The 17,708-nt window shown below is 46.4% G+C and overlaps 1 protein-coding gene across 3 annotated transcripts in view; it reads left to right on the plus strand.

Annotated features, from left to right (window-relative positions):
* Positions 1-256: 256 nt before the first annotated feature.
* Positions 257-17,708, plus strand: part of IL1RAP (interleukin 1 receptor accessory protein) — a 31,860-nt gene continuing 14,408 nt past the window's right edge. For 2 of the 3 annotated variants that reach the window (XM_026855113.1, XM_026855115.1), the window contains exons 1-6: positions 257-327; positions 12,326-12,611; positions 13,366-13,555; positions 15,310-15,475; positions 16,397-16,468; positions 17,521-17,650. In XM_026855113.1, coding sequence (XP_026710914.1) covers positions 261-327; positions 12,326-12,611; positions 13,366-13,555; positions 15,310-15,475; positions 16,397-16,468; positions 17,521-17,650 — 911 coding nt within the window. In that variant the 5' untranslated portion in view covers positions 257-260. Of the gene's footprint in view, positions 328-4,674; positions 4,767-12,325; positions 12,612-13,365; positions 13,556-15,309; positions 15,476-16,396; positions 16,469-17,520; positions 17,651-17,708 lie in introns of those variants that run through there. The other variant, XM_026855114.1, reaches the window with a different exon arrangement.

Below are 17,708 nucleotides of genomic sequence, written 5' to 3' on the forward strand. Positions count from 1 at the left end.
GACTTAAGTCAACGGGCTAGGCTCTTCTGAGCTATCGCCTCCCAGGCTTGGAGAGCTCATGCAGCTGCCTGGAGGCAGAACAACGCTGCCATACAGATTCTGTTCTTAAGGAATCTTAATGAAATAAAAAAAGAGCTTACCAGAATTAAAGGATCACTGGGTGGAGGAATAAACACATACACTGAGAGTTAAAAAAATGTCTGCAGTGAGGAAATAGTGTAAAATAACCAGAGTCTCTGTGTGTGCTTTGTCTCAGCAGGATGAAGATGGTCGTTGCCCTACTGGTTACGCTCTGGCTGTGCATGGCCACCCTCGGCCGAGGCTCAGGTAAGGACAGTGGTGTGTGATGGGTCTGCCTGCTTGTCACAGGAAGAGCTGATCTGAGGCCAGAGAAAGAAAACTGGCCGCAGTGATTTTTAAGCATTTACAGCGTTCCTGGATGAAATGGTTGTGTGTAAAATACTTAAGCAGAATGCATGAACACGATGTTAGTTCTGTGTGGGTGTTGTATAATGGTCATGTGTAGAGGCAATGAACATGGTGTAAGTGGGTGCATTGTTAGCAAATAGCAGTAAGCACCACCTCAACCTAAAAGTGTTTTGCAAATTCAAGCTGCCTGCTTGGTCAGTATTGTTATTCCCCTTCTGTGAGGGGTGAAACCAGAACTCGGTATGTGGCGCTGACTTGTCACTGAGCTGCAAGCAGGACCTGGGCTTGAACCTGAACTCTGCTGTTCCTGGTTGGATCCGGAGGGGTTGAGATTCCGGCTCTTGGATTCTGACTCATGCCTCAACAACGCAAGGGGCGAGGGGAACTTCTCGAGTAAGAAGAGCTCTCATACCCGTCTCACTGAGTCATTTTCCTGACAGGAAATATGTTGTCATGCTCGCAGCTCCTCTGGCACACGTTCAGCCCAGCTCTTGTGAAGAGGCAGATTGTGTGCGTCTCTGCTCCGGACTTCCTATTTGGGGGTGGAAGGAGACAGCATGATTTGCAGGAGGCGAGTGGAAAGGGGGAGGGAGGAAAAAACAGGCACTGGCTTTATAGGGGGAAATGTTCAGAAATAGGGGCTGTGCAGAGGATTGACAAGTCCCCCCATGAGCCTTTGCCCTTCTGCAGTGCTGGCAAACAAGCGGTTGTGATAGCCTGAGCAGATGAACGGCTCCTGTATCATTATACAGTGATGAATTATTGGGGCCAGATTCACAACACGCACCTCAGCAAGGTTTGTCTCAGTGCAGGATTCATCACAGAGACTGAAGCTGGGAGGATGTTCTCCCGGGGTTGCCCAAGGGCTTGCAGGCATTCACCAGTAGGTTGTAGTCTTCAGTAGGGGATGTCCCATCCTGGCTAATGGGGGTCTGACAAAAGTGGTGAGCAGTGGGGAAACAGCAAAGGAGAAAGAATAATATATGGCCCAGGTCTCCTCTGCTAAGCTCTAGGTAGTAGAAGTGCCAGAGGAAGGAGGGACTCAGCGGCACGGATTGCTGCTGCTTGCTGGGAAAATCCCTGCTTTGTGTGTGCTTCTGGACGTGCTGTTCTGCTCTCCACCAACGCAATATCCTTCTCCTGCTGAGGCAGCGTTACGACACCCCATGTATAGTCATCTTGGGTTTTTTCAGAAATGGGAGGTAGGTGCAATTGAATCCGGATTGCCCAGGAAATGTTAGAGCAACTCTAAAAGCTGAGACTGTCAGCTGGGATCTGTGAAATGAGCACCCTGGGTTTGGGTCACACAGGCTTGTGCGAATTGATCTGGCAGAACCCTCCATGCATTTGTGTGAGGTATTTAGTGCTCTTTAAATGTTCCTCCTTTCGCAGAGGTTTTCTGTACAGGATGGTTAGAGCCCTTGCAGACTGCTGCAAGAACATAAGTGTCAAAGGGGGTGATGCATGTGGAACATGATCAATTAAAATACATTTCTTCTGCAAATCCACTGTAGTGTACGCATTTAATTTTTCTGCAGGTGTGTGGGTGACAGACCCACTCTTCAGTTCAGAGCTCCTTTTTTGTTCCGTGGACATCATAAACCACTTTGGGCTGTCAAAACGTCTTCTGTTATTCATGATGGGTTTGGATGGCTGTTTGTACTTGGATGGAGGGGTAGCCGTCTGTGCAGCCCTCTGTTACCCTGCAGGGTTTCCTGGAACTGGCACCAAAAGGCAACTGGAGCTTGTTTCACCCTTGCAAAGTCATAAATACAGAGCACTGTGGGACACTGGACAAGCTCTGATAATATTACAGCATTTTGGCTCCCATTTTCGTCTTGGAGTAGGGAACGTAGCTAGGGGGAGCAGAGCAGAGGTTATCCAGAGAGAACGCAGAAGGGCTGTGCACAGCGAGGCCATGGACATGGGTAACTGCCACTGGGGAACCTGGCTCCTGGGATAGTTAAGATCTGTAAATTGGTAGGGATTTGTCATTTCAGCTGGATCTTTTTCTGTGCTTTGCAATAATGGTCATGTAATGCTGTATTGTCAAGACCTGCTCTCTCTCCAGCCCAGGCTGTCATGGGGCTGGGGAAGGCTGGAGGCAGAGGCAGGAGTCCTGTTTGCTGCTGCTTCTCCTGCCTGCCTCTGCAGTCCTTCCCGGGGGAGCAGCATGGTCAGCAACACTGACCAGGGACTGCCCAAGCCAGGGGTACTGACTCGGCTGAGTCCTGAGCTCTCTGAGCTTACAGAGGGGATAGTCAACGCTTCCTAAATTTCAGCTATAAACCACCAGCACTGCTCTGGCTATAATGCCGACAGCCTTTCCATCCAGTTCAGCCAGTATGGCTGACAATCTCCCTGGTGGTGTGTCAGAAGCTTCAGCATTGTACTTCACCTTACTTCGTATTGGAGAGACAAATCCACAAATTTTATTTCCCCCCCCCAAATTTTGCCAACAGCACTGTGGCTCGCAGCATCTGTTCTTTGAGCTCTGCTGTTTCTGCTGTGTATGGAGGCTGGTGCTGAGACAAAATCATTTGCTGAAAGGGAGCCGCAAGCTAGAAGAGGAAAGAAATATGATCTGAGTAGTTTAGAGTAAAAGACTTTAAGTCTGAGACTGAATTTGTGCCTGAATCATTCCATATGTGTGGGCAAATCTCTTTTGGTCTTGAGAAAATATGTGATCTGTAGTGCCTGGGTTTAAATTCCTTACTTGTGACCTTTGGAACATTGTTTGCAATGGTACTTTGGGTCTTCTGCTTTCTTTGCCTGGAAATAAGGCTTAGATCTCTGTGCTTGTGTTGTAGGAACCTTAATGAGCCCAGATGTTCTGCTATCCAGAGAAGGATAGCAAAAACTGATGAACCCAGTTTTGGTCTTACAATGATTTCTTTGGCTCTGCTGAAGTCATATAAATATACACTGTCTGAAAAGAGATGAAAAAAGTCAGACAAAGAACATAACAGCTAGTATGAATACAGAATAATGTTATTTTCTTGTTTCCAAACAAGGCTGGCCTATGTTAGATATCAGCTTATTTAGAAGATGTAGTTGTGCTCCTTATTCCATTTTTCTCTCTTTGCTAACCAGGCTGCTCTTCCATTTTCCAAGAGCTCCCAGCTTTCCCAGGGTGAGGGCTGGGGAGAGGATCACAGTTAGGATTATTGTCCTGGGGAATCAGAAAACCAGAAAAATATTGCAGCCAGGAGAGGATGAGCAGCCTTGTGCTGATTATCCGAAGGACCCACCTAGTGTGAACAGGTGACCACTGGGCATGAATAGCCCTTTGGTGGGAGGAAGCGTTGTGTTTGCATAGTAAACTCCTCTGACAGTTCCCTTGGGGGCTATCAGACAGGCTGTGTGGTAGGATGAGCTCAGAACTGGGGCCAGATTCTGCCCAGAGTGACACCCCAGCATGGCAGGCAGTGACTGTAAGGCAGCCAAGAGCCTCTGTCCTGGGAGTTTTATTTCAGGCTTTGCAGTTATTTGCTGGATTGTGAGCATCTTTTACACTCTCCCATACCAGATGCTCTCAGGTGCTGATTTTGTCCCTTCTGAAGTCAGCTCCGAAGTGCCAGATGTCACCAGTGTTTCTGCATTCAGGTGGTGGCTAGAACAGTGAAGTTCTGACCGCAGTGAGCAGAAACTGGGGACTGGCTCTAGAGGTCAGAGCTGCCACCTGTACCCTCTTTCCCGAGTGCTGAGCTGTGCTGCGTGTGTGTCTCACACTTAGCAAAGAGGCAGAGCAGTTACTTATGGCCAGGGGAAATTTGCAGATTAATAAATTACTGTCTGTAAAACACTTTGAAGATGGAAAGCCCTGTGCAGTTCCTCAGGATTATTACTATATAGCTCTTATTCTACTGATGGAGTTCCAGTGGCCTTATTTTCCTTAGGATTTGTGACAGCCCCAGAAGCTGAGAAGCTTATTTTAGTGTGTAAAGTCAAAAGAAAAATAGATTAAACTGCATTATTGTTTTCTAAAGAGACTAAATCCCTCCCCCATCATCTTCTCCTGGGATTTCCTGACTTCCTCCTACTCTTCCAATCTCAGCTTCTTGCTGTCCTAATTTAGGACATGATTTTATAACCATCTATACCCATCTGTGAGTTACTGCGGTTGTAGAAGTTTATGGTGCTTGGGGGCATCAAGTTATTCAATGCTGAGAGTGTGGAAAGGTGCGTAGCCCTGAAGTGGATGGAGATAAAACCTGCAGAGCAGAGATGTGTAACCACAGCTGCCAGCCTTCCTCTGCACCAGCCAGAGTCGTGCCCATGAAGGAGATAAGACCTCACGTCTGCTTCTTGTCAGCTGAGGAGATAGGTTGTGAAGGGTGAGTTTTGTGCAGGCGTCAATGTGATGTGACCCATCTGCACTGAAGTGCAGAAACGTGTGGGGAAAAGCTGCCAGTTTTGGGTGTGTGGCTGATGTGATATTGGATGGTCATCTTTACTCCGCTGTGTGTATCTAACAGGGCATCGGGACATCAGGGACGTGCCTCCTGCCCTCCTTATCCATCATGTCCCCCTGCTGCAGCAGCACGGTTGTGTGCTCAGTCTCATATGTTTTATTGCACACAAGTGACTGCCAGGCTCGTAGACCCTTACAGTGCATTTTACTGCCTGCTGCATTTTTGCAGTTCCTGTCCTCCTCTGAGGACAATTTCTGCAGTGGGTTTTTTTATGCAGACATCCCTCTGGATGTTTGTGGTGGGCAGTGTAGAATTGTTGACTGTATTTTAAAGCAGGCAACAGAGACCCTGGCTAAGTGCAATAACTAGGCTGCATGGGTTTAACTAAGCAAGCCTGTGGCAGAGCCAGGAGTTGAGCCTAGACCTTGTCAAGTCCCATTCTGATGACCCAGGCACACAGAAGAGCCCCTGCCAGTTTGAGCACAGCTTTATGGTAGTTCTGATCAGGTAAACTTCCTTTTCACGCTGCCTTTTCTACAGATGATTTTGCAACAGGCCATTCCATTTCCTCTGTCTCTTCCTCTCCCGTGCTGTGCTGGTTTGCTTCATACAGCAATTTCTTCAATGGGGTGGGATGGAAAGTAGCTATTTGCTCCTTTTCTCCTTCAGGCTTTGAAGCAGTTCATACCCCCACCTTTATCGTTTTGATCTCAATTTTTTTTAAAAAAAAGCCTCCAGGAAAACATGTCAAGCTTGCTAGAGAAAACTGAGCACCTTTTTCTTGTGTTTGATTTTTTTTTGTTTGTTTGTGTGTTTGGCCCAGTTGCTGGAAGTAACCAAAATACTCTTTGCCACATGCAGTAAACACAGCTTTATGCACAGAGAGAGCATAAAGGTATGGAGCTCTCTGTGGAGGAATTTTAAGAGACACAAACATCAACTACCCCTCCCTATCTTATAGCCTGTGTTTGATTAGATAAGGAATCTCAGAGTCAGGAGCTATGGGCTTCATTACAGAATCATTGTTTTTTGGATATCGTGCCTTGTCTGCTTCCTTGAACTCAACAGAAGTTTATGTAGTCAGCTTGTTTTTAATGAATTTGGCAGAGAGGCAGATCATACCTGTTTAAACTGGGCTTTCAGGATCTAAAGTTAAACAACCACCCTGTATAAGTGCTTTTGGAAATAGTGAGTTGTTCTGCAACAAAGGCATTTTCCTTCTCCCTTTCTCAGCTGTCCTATCTTTTAAATTATGAAAGAAGTTGGGGGAAGATAGAATGAGAGAGATTGAGACTCCATCCTTGTGTGCAGCATCCAGTGGAGCTGCTTCTATGGGGGCATCACAGCTCAGTGGCAACACAGGATGAATGTGGTGAGGCCTGGGAGAAGCGTAAGGTGGTGTCACTGGTGCCAGTGCAGTAGAACTGGGTGGGTGCGGGTGGGCTCTGCGCTGTGCGGCGGAGCCAGTCACGGTGGCGTTTGTGCCAGGACCACTTCCACTTTCTCTGTTGGAGAGGCAGTGGGAGGAAGGCAATGAGGTTATGACAGGTCCTTTTTGGTGTGTTTCCTCTAGAATTCAGAGTATAAATTCCTGCAGAGTTTGTGCAGCTCCCAGGCTGAGCCTCCAAGGCAGCATTGAGCTACGACCAGTTTTTAGGCATCCTCTGACCGCTATAGCTCCTGCGGAGATAGTGGGAGCGAATGGGGAGAGCTAGCTGGGTTTGGCCAGAGCTAATCCAAGTTCTTGGTCATTCCCACCAATTTCAGTGTGTTTGGGTCTGTCCCTCTTCTCCCAGTTCAGAGAAGGTGTTCTCATTTGTTTTGCTCCACGTTACCCTCCCTTTGCTGTGTTGTAGTCAGATGGGATGCCGACCGCTGCCCTGCCACGCTGCCTAACTGCTCAGCTGCTGAGCAGAATGCACAGCCGGGGAGCATGGGGCGCTCCTGTGCAGGATGCATGTGCGAAAGGAAAATCGCAGACGCAGTGGAAGAGTGGGTGCTCCTGGCACTGGTGTAAATGGAAAGCGCACCCACTCGTGGCTGCTGGCCACAGCTGGTACCTCCTATGCTCACAGCGCAACTCCTCCATTCAGCACGGCTTCCTCTGCCGCTTCTCACTGACTGCTGTGCGCTTGGAAGAGGGGGAGGGATTTTTTTAAGGTAGCAATGATTAATTCTCACCTAATTGCTTTGCACAACCAGCTTTTTCTGCCTTATTGATGCTGATTCTTGCATCAAGCTAACCACTGGCCTGGCCGTGCTCCCCGGGTGAAGGCTGACTCACGTCAGCTTTGCTTTAAGATAATGCAGCAGGGGCGGCTGAGGAAAGAAAGTAGGAAGCTGTTGAGATAGCGCAGCCCCATCTGTGCTGCTGCTGAAGTGGCGTGGGGAAGAGGGGTCTGCCGTGTCATTCAGCTGACAGCAGTGATGGCTGCGTCTCCTGCTGCCGATGCAAGGGTCCCAGCCTGCATGCAGGGCAGACCCCCTCCCAAAATTAGAGAAGATTAAGAAAGGTGCATGATTTGGCAAATGGCAGGGTAATTTGGGCTGGCATGATAGATGGCCTCTCATAAGGATGGCTCTTTATTATTTCTTAAAAGAAATTTTATCTTGGGGAAGCCTTTATTTGTAGCCCCAGGGGAGGGAAGGAGGGTGGAGGTGTTGTGGGCTGGTAGAGTTTTGGCGGTTGAGAATTTTTTTTAAATGGAGGCACTTAAAATGACTGCACAGAAATGCCAAACTGTGGCATTTCGTGATGTGGCCTTAGTCTGGCTTGCTTTTTTGTTCCATGTCTCCTTGAAAAATCCAAATAATTGCACCAGTTCCATCTCTGTTTTCATTGTGTGGTTGCTTGTAACGGGTGCTGCAGAAGCTTTTCACTTGTGTGTGTATTCAGAGCTCTGTTCTGAAGGGGGTGAATCAGTGCAGTAAGTGAAAGGTTGGGAAAGGTTTCCAAATATGTGTGGTTTTGCCTTTATGCATCTGAGCAACATAATTTTTTTTTTCCTCTAATTTTCTACTTTGCATCTGGAGAAGCCACTTCTTTCAGCTTTGTTTGGCTTCTGAGGAGGAGACTGTTTTGGAATACCTGGTGTTTAGGGGTATTGTAGCACCAGATACAGAAATGGGAGAGATCTGACTATTTCTGTAACAGAAGAGGTTTCTGTCCCTTGATACCCCTATGAACGCAAACTGCAACATACAATCCAGGCAAGGAAAACATTTGCAGTTAACTTTGCCAGTTCACCTGGTTCACAGTGTGCATCAGGGAGAAGCAGTAGCTCACCAGCCTGCTCGTATCTTTATCTCAAGGCACATGAAATCAAGATGGGCATCCTTACTGGGATCTTCCTGTCTGCGCTTGCTCTTCCAGTGCTGGAGGTGGGTGTTTACTTTTACCATGCAGCTTCCCTCCAGGCTGTATAATCCTTGTCACTTTTCCCAAGCAAGGCTGTGGAAGCAGGACCGTTTCTTGCCCTTTTTTCTGCATTGTCTGTCACGGGTAGGTCTGATGGGTCACAGACTGCCTCACTGTGTGATTACAGAGCACCCAGCAGTAAGAGGGGTCAGCTGAGGCATCTGCAGTACACCTCATTGGTAATGAGAAAGATGGTGCCTTTCCAAAGTGTTTTGCAGAGGCGTTTCTAGGAAGATGCATTTGTGGAATGGTGGATTTTTAGAGAATTTTGTCATATCCTCCGTGTGTGTAGCGCTCCATTTGCATGGGAGGAACCGTGGAGTTACATATAGCTACCCGATCTCTTCACTAGTTTCCATTTGTTAGTGAACCTCTGAAGTCAGAGTATGAATGATGATCCTGCTTGATTTAATCAGGAGCTGCTCTTAACTCCAGCGGCTGTTTTGTGCAGGAAACATTTCAAAAGAGAAGAAACTCACTTCCTAGGCTCAGCCAGTGAAAACAAGTGTGAGTTGCTGCAAATGGGCACAGCACTGTAGAAGTTAGTGCTGTTTCTCACAGTTAAAGCTGGGTCCTTGCATCTGTCTTCAAGTGCTTCTTCAAATATTGTTACTGAAGTCAGGATATTTCAGTACATGTGTGTGTGTATGTATATATATATATATGTGTGTGTGTGTGTGTGTGTGTGTGTTTTTCATAGTGTGAAGTCATGCCACTTTTTCAGGCTATTTCCAGTTTAGACTGACATGTGATGTTAGCAGCAAAAAGGCTCTGAATATCCAATAAAGGTTAAAATAGTGGAAGGGGCACAGCACGGCTGTGCACAGTTGCAGGGAGCTGTGGGATGCAAATAAAATTATTGCAATAATAATGTGAGCATCCCCTCCATTTTACACATGTGTGGGGAGTGCAGCCAGCTCTGTGGGCTTGACCCATCTGCTGGGGTCTGCCACAAAAGTGACACAGTGGTAAAGGATGTTGTTGGCACAGGGAGAAGAGTTACATCACAACCAAGGAGGAAGCTCACAAAGCTGTGTGTGAGGGATGCCCTTCAGTCCCCTCAGTGCTATGTCAGGCAGAACCAGCTGTCTCAGGCATAAAACACCCCAAAAAAATCAAAATAGCAGTACCGCTGTCAGCATGGCATGGGGAGGTGGGAAGTTGTGCAGAGAGCCACAACTTCTGTCCTCGGTGTTTTATGCATGAAAGAGGTCTCACTCCAGCCCGTGGTGTTTCTGCCAAGTCTGCTGTGTGCGATGGGCTGTGGCTTTGCTCCCTGAGCCCTCGGAGCCGTGCTGGGCTGGCTTTGCCCTGGCAGCCAGGAGGACTCCTTGCCCACAGGGTGACAAGCACAACCTGTGATCTCGAGCTGCACGGCTGCTCCTGCGGTCTGCGGTGTAGCTGCAGCTGCTTGTTACCGGCGTGGTTATGTGTTGTGGTTGGGGTTCAGCTCAGGCATGCAGCTCCCCAAGGCAGGATGCACATGGGGAGCCTTAGGACTAGCAGTTTGGTGTGACAGAGTTCCTGAAGTCAGGCGAATTAGCCAGGTCTGAGGCAAAATCTCCAGGTACATACAGCTCTTATAGTAAAGAACAACAGTCACCTCTTCCCCAGCCAGGAAGACAAAGCCCCTACATTGATCTTGAGTAATCTAGGAAGGAAAAAAAAATAAAATAGTTGCATTTATTTTCAATAACTCATTTAGGTAGAACGGATAAGTAGTTTTACAGTGCTGATTTATGAGCTGTTGCAAAATGCAAGAGCTGTTCATGATTGCAAATTTCATTGATCTTGACTCCAACAATTTCAGTACAGTAATGTTTTATGTAGTTTTCTTCTTCTCCAGCCCTGCCATTTGAAATAATAAGGACAATTTGCCTTTACGCAGCCCAAGAGGAGACAGCAAAGTCAGGTGCCGGGAAGAGAACCCAGGTGTCCTGATTTACAGACCCAGGTCTGCTCCTTCCAGAAGGAGAGCCTTTCTTTATTAAAACAAACGCGCCCCCCTCCATGAATCAGTGCTTTATCATGCACTTAGCAGGCAGTCTCTGACAGGCATGTCTCATTCACCATTCTGTGAAAACTTGACCATGCCTAATCCAGTAGTTTGACCCCACCAGCATAAAGCAGCATTCTGATTCCAGTTGCCCTTGACCACAGTGGTGACTGGTGACTCTGCCATGGTATAAGGCTTTCAATAGTGGTTTGGTCTTTCAGAATTGAGCCTTGGCACTGGCTGTGGTAGCAGCTCTACTGGATAATGGTGTGCAGTTTTGAGAGAAATACCTATATGTTGCTTAGATGATGAGCAATGGCACTTTCCAGCCCTTTGGGTTTGGGGTTCCTACTAGCAAATGCTTGTACATGGGGGTAGCTTCACTACCTCTTCCAATCCCAATTCGCTGTCTTCCTCCAGAAGTAGCACTCTGTCATACGGGTATTTGGCATACCATAGGAGGAGCAGTGCAGCTTGCATTTACATTTATGTGTAAACCTGCCAAAAAACATTTCTATTCTTACTGGCCCAGATTCCTCCTCGCTGTGACTAACCATTGCTGAGCCACAGGAGTTAGCATTGCTGCATTTAAGCACTGTGGGCCTGTCTTCTCAAAGGTTTATCTCTTTGCTTTTTTTAATTAAATATGAATTTGGGGCTAAGCTACATCCTACTCTCTATTTAAGGAAGATAAAATGCCAGAAATCCTGCTTTGGGTCTGTGAAGTCAGTTCAGAAGAATTGGGCTCAAAGAGCATATTGTATTCTGCTTTTCCTCTCTGTCCGAGTTCTAATATCTGCAAACTGGAGAGGCTTTGCAGTGTCTTTTCTAGTGTGCCTGTGATATGCTGAGACACTGCTCCAGGGGACTGCTGCAGGCAGCACACCCCTCTCCTGTTTGACTCATTTTGGGCTCTCGGACGCCAGGCTGCCCTAGCTAGTGCCTCCCAGCAGCTACAAGAGCTGTGCTGGGAAGCATGCCATGCCATGCGCTGTCTGGGCAGCGTGGGAAGACAGGAGATGCAGTGACAGCTGCTGGCAGTGCAGGTTACTCTCAGGTTTGCTGATGCCCTGGTACTGTGCTTTGCTTGCACCAAGTCCCTTTGTGACTGGGCATCCTGATGGGTAGGAGGAATGGGGTGGAAGGGAGCACTTGGAAGAGAAATGGGTTTTGACTGTGCTGTCTGTCCTGAAACTATTCACTAATAACAAGAATTAAAAAAAAAAACCAACCCACCAAACACCAACAGAAAACCCCAACCAACTTTAAAAAAGGCACTGCACAGCTTTTTTTCATGCTGCCCAGTTCCTATGTTGGCCTGAGTCTGCTGTGAGCCACACTGAGCCTGTTGAACTATGCTTGGGGATTGCACTTGGGGGCTGCCTGGGGATCCCCAGGAGAACCTGCCGCCATCTCCTCCATACTGTCTCTTCTGCCCCTCAGCCTCCCTTCCCAAATTTCACTGTAAACAGTTGCTATGTGTCACTTCTTAGTGCTTTTATTCTTTGTGTTATCATAGCACACACAGGCACCACATCAATCTATCACAGGAAGGAAAGTCCTCGCTCCCAGGACCCACAGTCCGGCTGCTTCTGACAGGGACAATGGCCCATAGCTCCAAGGGAGGATTGATGTTTGCATTGTTAATTTTTTCTTCTTATTTCAACACCTCTATTTCCTGTCACTGTGCATGGATGCAGATACACCTCTAGCATTGTTTTCATCCAGATTTTATCTTCCCACACAAGATTATAGGGTTGGATTTTCTTGGAAGTCTCTCGGTGTTGTGCAGGAATATCCTGGTTTTATCCTATTGTCCTGATGGGGGATAAATAAATTGGAAGAAATGTAGAAGGTGTACAAATGAAAGTCGAGGCTTGCAGGTTCTCTAGAAATGAACACAGTACTCTTGCCTTTTCTAAAGCAGAGTGAGTTTGCTGCCACTGACAACACTACATTTTTGTCTCTGATTTTAATGGGGACAGGGCGAAGTGTGGGGAACATGGGCAGGACTGTTCTTCTCCTGCAGACATTCAAGCTAAGGTACCTTGTTCTTCCTGGCTGCAGAACGCTGTGATGACTGGGGTGTGGATACCATGAAGCAGATCCAGATTTATGATGGAGAACCTGCCAAGATCAAATGCCCACTTTTCGAGACCTTCTTGAAGTACAACTACAGCACAGCCCATTCTGCTGGTTTAACCCTCATCTGGTACAGGATTGGGCAGGACCGGGATCTGGAGGAGCCCATTAATTTTCGTCTCCCAGACAATCATATCAGTAAGGAGAAAGACACTCTTTGGTTCTGGCCTGCTCTTCTCAACGACACTGGGAATTATACGTGCATGCTCAGGTAGGTTGTGCAGTGCGGCTCCTGTATGTCTTCAGCATAATCGAAGGACTTTCATAGAGGCGGGAAAATTATGCTGTTAGCACCGGATCTTTCTGTAGGGAGAAGACCATTTACATAACCATTAATGGGAAAAGAATGTTACAATTATAAGACCGCTCAGTGCTGAGCCAATTTACATCGTAATAATGCTTGGAGCCTTGCAAACGTTAATGAGCATGCCTCTCTGCAAGCTGCAAGTGTCCATGAAAATATTGCTGAGCCCATGGCAAAATCCACAGGCGCTCACCATTAAGAAGTGATCTGTATGTCTAGAGTAAAAATAGCTTCAGATGCAGGGGTAATGTTTTGACTGCATGCTAATTTGGCAAAGATTCATGAGATTCAGACTTCTAGGAAATTAGAAGTGTCTCTAAGTGTGGTACAAAATGAACGTAGCATCTGCTATGCACTGAACACAAGAGCTCTTTTTGATCTTCCTCACATTGTCTCTTGTTCATTGTGCCTTTGACCCTATTATCTGCTTTACCAGCAGGGGAGTGGATGTTGCGTGTTAGTCATCTTTATAGGCTTTCCTGAGCTAGTGTGGCCATCTCTGATGGTGTTTTCTTTCCAATTTATGAATGAGTCAACTAAGGCTGTATATACCTCATCAGTGCTATGATGCTCATTATTGCAGATGTGATTTTTGTTTCATTCCACTGTTACAGGAGTAAAAAAGTTTCAACTAACCAGCCCTATCCTCCTCTGTCCTTAGAAATACAACCTATTGCAGCAAAGTGGCATTTCCCTTGGAGGTTGTTCCGAAAGACCAACACTCTTGTGTGAGTCATTTGATAAAACCCACTGAGGAGATGTTCTACTTGGAACACACCAATGAGATCATATGTCCAGATATTGATGGGTTTTACCCTGCTAGTGTAACACCAACTGTCAAGTGGTACTTGGTAAGAAGGACTTATTTGGGCAGTGGGGGAGTGTGGTGGTGTATCTGAAAAAGCAATGGTTGGCATGAGAATCATGGAGCTATGTTTCAGAGCCTTCCCAGTGATGAAGCTGTTAAAGAAGCTTTACTAATTTTAAGAGCTTTGTTTCTGCTGAGTTCAAGGGTAAAACTGCTCTTGGAAGGGCATTGAGAGCTAACAAAGTTTTCTGAGCAGCGTGCACAAGTGAAGAACAGGAATTAGGGATTTAGGAACCTCAGTTCTGCTGCTGGCAGTATACCTGACCTCCTGTGTTTGCCAATCACTATCCCTGTAAAGAAAACTGTGATTCATATTCCCTCTTCTGTTTAAAAAGAAAAAAAAAAAAAAAAAAAGCAACAACCACCTGCTAGCGAAGATAGCACCCTTTCCAAAATCCTTTGAGGTGAGGAAATGAAGTTGTACATCATGCCTCCGCAAGGACTGCAGGTGCCCTGTTTGACACAATTCAGCAAACCTCTTTTCTGAAGATGGAGACATCCCTGCCCCAGCCTCCACACTGCTCTGATAATTATGCTGTCTCCAGCCATCCTCAGGCTCTTGCCTACAGAATTAGTGCTCAATTTTATTAAATTTTGACCTCAGTATTTTTCTCTAGGTGGATGCCTTTAGTCAAGAGAGAATAAGAATTCTCAGGGGATGTGCAGCCCGAGGGTTATGTGACTGAATTCTCTAACTGCTTATAAAGTGCTTTTGGATTTCTAGATAGAAGGTTCTGTATGAGTGAATTTAATAACAAAAGTAAGTTGGCAACAAATATATCTGCAGATTTAAAAAAAACCCAAACCAAACAGTAAAAAAACACCCCAAAAGAAAAAACCCAACTCTGAAACCCTTCAGGAAAAACTTACTTTTGTATCCAAGAGGAGCAGTTTCACTTCAGTAGTTGAAATGCTTTACTTGTACCATTCATTGAAATTCACATCTCAGCAATCAATTAGCAGAATGAAACGGAAAGCCCCATGGAAGTAATTTTTCAGGCAGCAAGTCATCCCATGCCTAATAAAAATCATTAAAAATGGTATATGACCCTGTCTTAAACTGCCCCATTAGGATATATCTAATTTGGAAATGTACCGTTCAGAAATAATCTCTTAGAAAATGTGCCCATCTTTGGGTTTTATGACAATCTGCATAACCCCTTTCTGAAAAGGGATCTCTAGCTTGGTACTTGGCAGAGGTTTCCTGCCTCACCTGACAGAAAAAGAAGAGTTATTAAGGTTTCTGTACTACAGACTCTTGTTTGCCAATTGCCAACTTTGCGGCCTCATCCTCAGCTGAAGTAGTCAGGGTAGCTTGATTAGTCCCAAAAGAGTTAGACATGCTGACATCAACAGGGGACGTGTCCTTTAGCCTTAGTATCCATTTGTGAATACATCATCATTTTTTTCCTGTCTCTTTTTATGTTCACTGTTCACTCTGCTGAGGTGCTTACCTTGATTGCAAATTTACTTCTGAATCAGAGATCTCTCTTTTTATGAAATTGTCTGTATTTAAGGTGGGATAAAGCTATTAGGGTCATCTGCTTCATCACCTGATTTTAAAGATGAACACACCAGTTTATTATTCCAGCATGCTCAAAGTTCGTGGTATTTAGGTCCAACCTACATCAAAATCCCAAGTATCATATTCATAGTTTAAGACCAGACCTTTGTAGTAGCATTTAAACCAGTATCTTTTGAATCCCAGAACTCAAGTATTTTTCTGCCTGACTCCAGAACTGCAACTTGGTGGATGGCTTCTATGAGCGATACCCCCAAGGGCCCAGGCTTGTCATCGGCATTGTCCGCAGTGCATATAAAGGGAATTACACTTGTATTGTGACATTCAAGGACCACGGAAGAACCTATAATCTCACCAGAACCATAAAGATGAAGGTGGTGGGTAAGGATAACTTTAAAATGTCTAAAATGCAGGTGGCTAACTGCAGAAGTGGTAAAAATGGCTAGAAGGGTCTGCCACAGGATCCATTTGTGGTTGTGCTCAATCTTCATTACCCAACTGACCTGGTATATTTTGGCTTGCAGTGGTCAGCCTCGTGTGACTGCCCAGAACATGTTGCACTGGAGGTCCTACCCACCACCATATCAAATGCCCCAAACAACACAGAGTGACCAGGCTTAGGCTGCTGAGGTATAGCCCATGAGATGGCCAGGGGTACCCTCTGCTGGCATGTGAATGCATAACCCTGGCACTCTTGCTCATTTTTGTTTCCAGTGCCCTTGTCCCCATTTGCTTGTGAGATTGTCCCATTGTAGGCAACTTGCCTCGGTTTTACTGTGACCTCAAAGCTTTGTGTGCTGAGTCCAGGCAGGACTCCAGTTACCCAGACCGGTGCTTGGGCAGGTCTGTCCCAAGCACAAGGGCTCAGCCTACCTGCCAGGGAATTGTAGACAAAGCTTAAAAACCTAGTGTACAATAGAGCACATGCTGAGTCCCATGGCAACCACTGCTTTAAGAGCTTAATTAAATACTTGTGGCAGGAAAAAATGTTTGTATTTTGTTTTTTAGAAGCAGCAGTAAAAAGAAACTGGTACAGGTTGTGCCTTGTGGGAGATGAGAAGCCCGAAAATTTGTATCTCAACTCATCTAAACTTTGGAGTAGCCTCAAAGTCTGGGTCTGACCCTGAGTTTGTGGACTGGGATTAGATTTCTCTTTGCATGGAACTCTGCAGCAGAATGGTATCACAAAGTAGATTGGGGCATGTGCAGCAGTGTGTGAGGGTATCATGAGTGAGGCTGCAAGGACCCCGGTTTCTCATGAAGTCTGGGTCCCCATGGGGGGCTCTCTGTTCTCTCCCACAGGATCTCCAAACAAGGCCTTGCCACCACAGTTCACCTCTCCAAATGAGAAAGTTGTCTATGAATTGGAAGCAGGTAAATCGCCACGCTCGGTGCCTGCTGTCGTTCCCCTGGCATCCTGGCACAGAGGCTGTCCCTTCCACTGCATCCCTGATGCCTTCCCCTGCAGAGCACACAAGATGCCACAAGTTGCCTGACAGACAGTTTGGGGTGCCAGTCCTCAATGCTAGGAGAGCACATTTAAAAATGTTTGCTTTTGCAGGCACAAATAAAGATAGCTATTCACACAGAGATGCATGACTGCAGCTGCAGAAGCAGTTGAAACAGGGACACTCAGCTGCTTAGAGAAATTCCTGTAGGGCCCTCTCTCAGTGCTGCCCCTGGCTGTGGTTTGCTCCACCTCTCCCTTTTTGGCTGATGACTTCCTAATTAACGGCAGCTTTCCTTTTGCTGGTGTTGCATCATTTTGTAATGGGGTGCCACACCTCTTCCCCCACCACATCCGTTTAGAGGATAGCTCTTTGGAGCAATTCCCTGTACTGAGTGGATTGTGTCCCATTACACTGCTGTAATAAATGTGGTGCCAATGATGACAATTAGCAGCAGAGTCTTCACTTTAAAGTACAGCTTTTTTGGCTCAGAAGGTCAGACTTCTTCCATAGTCACTCTGTAAGATAAAATCACTTACGGGCTGATCACAATGATATTGATGCTCCCAAGCTTGATTTTGTGGGGAAGTTAAATGCCTGAACAAGTGTTCCCACACCAAAATGCTTTTGTGGAGCTGGATCCTTCGCTTTATGGCATCTGTCCCCTGCACAGTGGGGATAATTAACACTGCCCAGCTTTTCAGGGATGTGGTTGGCATGGAGTGTCTCTCTTTGGATGGGTCTCTTCGTGCAGTCAAGGAATTTGTAACATATTTAAGAAGGCAGAATATTTTTCCTGTTTATTTGCCTGTCACAAATCAATGTGTCTGGGGTGTTATCAGATGTCTGAAGGCAGATGATGGCCTCATTCCCTCCTGAAGGGAGGCAGAGCTTAGGTGGTAGGATCACTGGAAAGCACAAAGTCAGGGTGATGCTCTTCATGCTTTGCAATACCTCACTGTGGTCCTTTGTTCCCAGGAGATGATCTCATTCTATCCTGTGAGGTCTTCTTTACCTTCCTGAAGGACTCCCGGACTGAGGTGTGGTGGACCATAGATGGGAAAAACACAGATGACATCACAGACCCCAAGATAAAAGTCACACAAAGGTAACATAGTAATGTGAACCTTCATTTGTGTGGAAGCCTCTCTTGGGTCCTGCAGAGG

This window comes from Athene cunicularia (genome assembly GCF_003259725.1).
Source record: "Athene cunicularia isolate RWA chromosome 9 unlocalized genomic scaffold, athCun1 chr9_part1, whole genome shotgun sequence".
NCBI classification, from domain to species: Eukaryota; Metazoa; Chordata; class Aves; order Strigiformes; family Strigidae; genus Athene; species Athene cunicularia.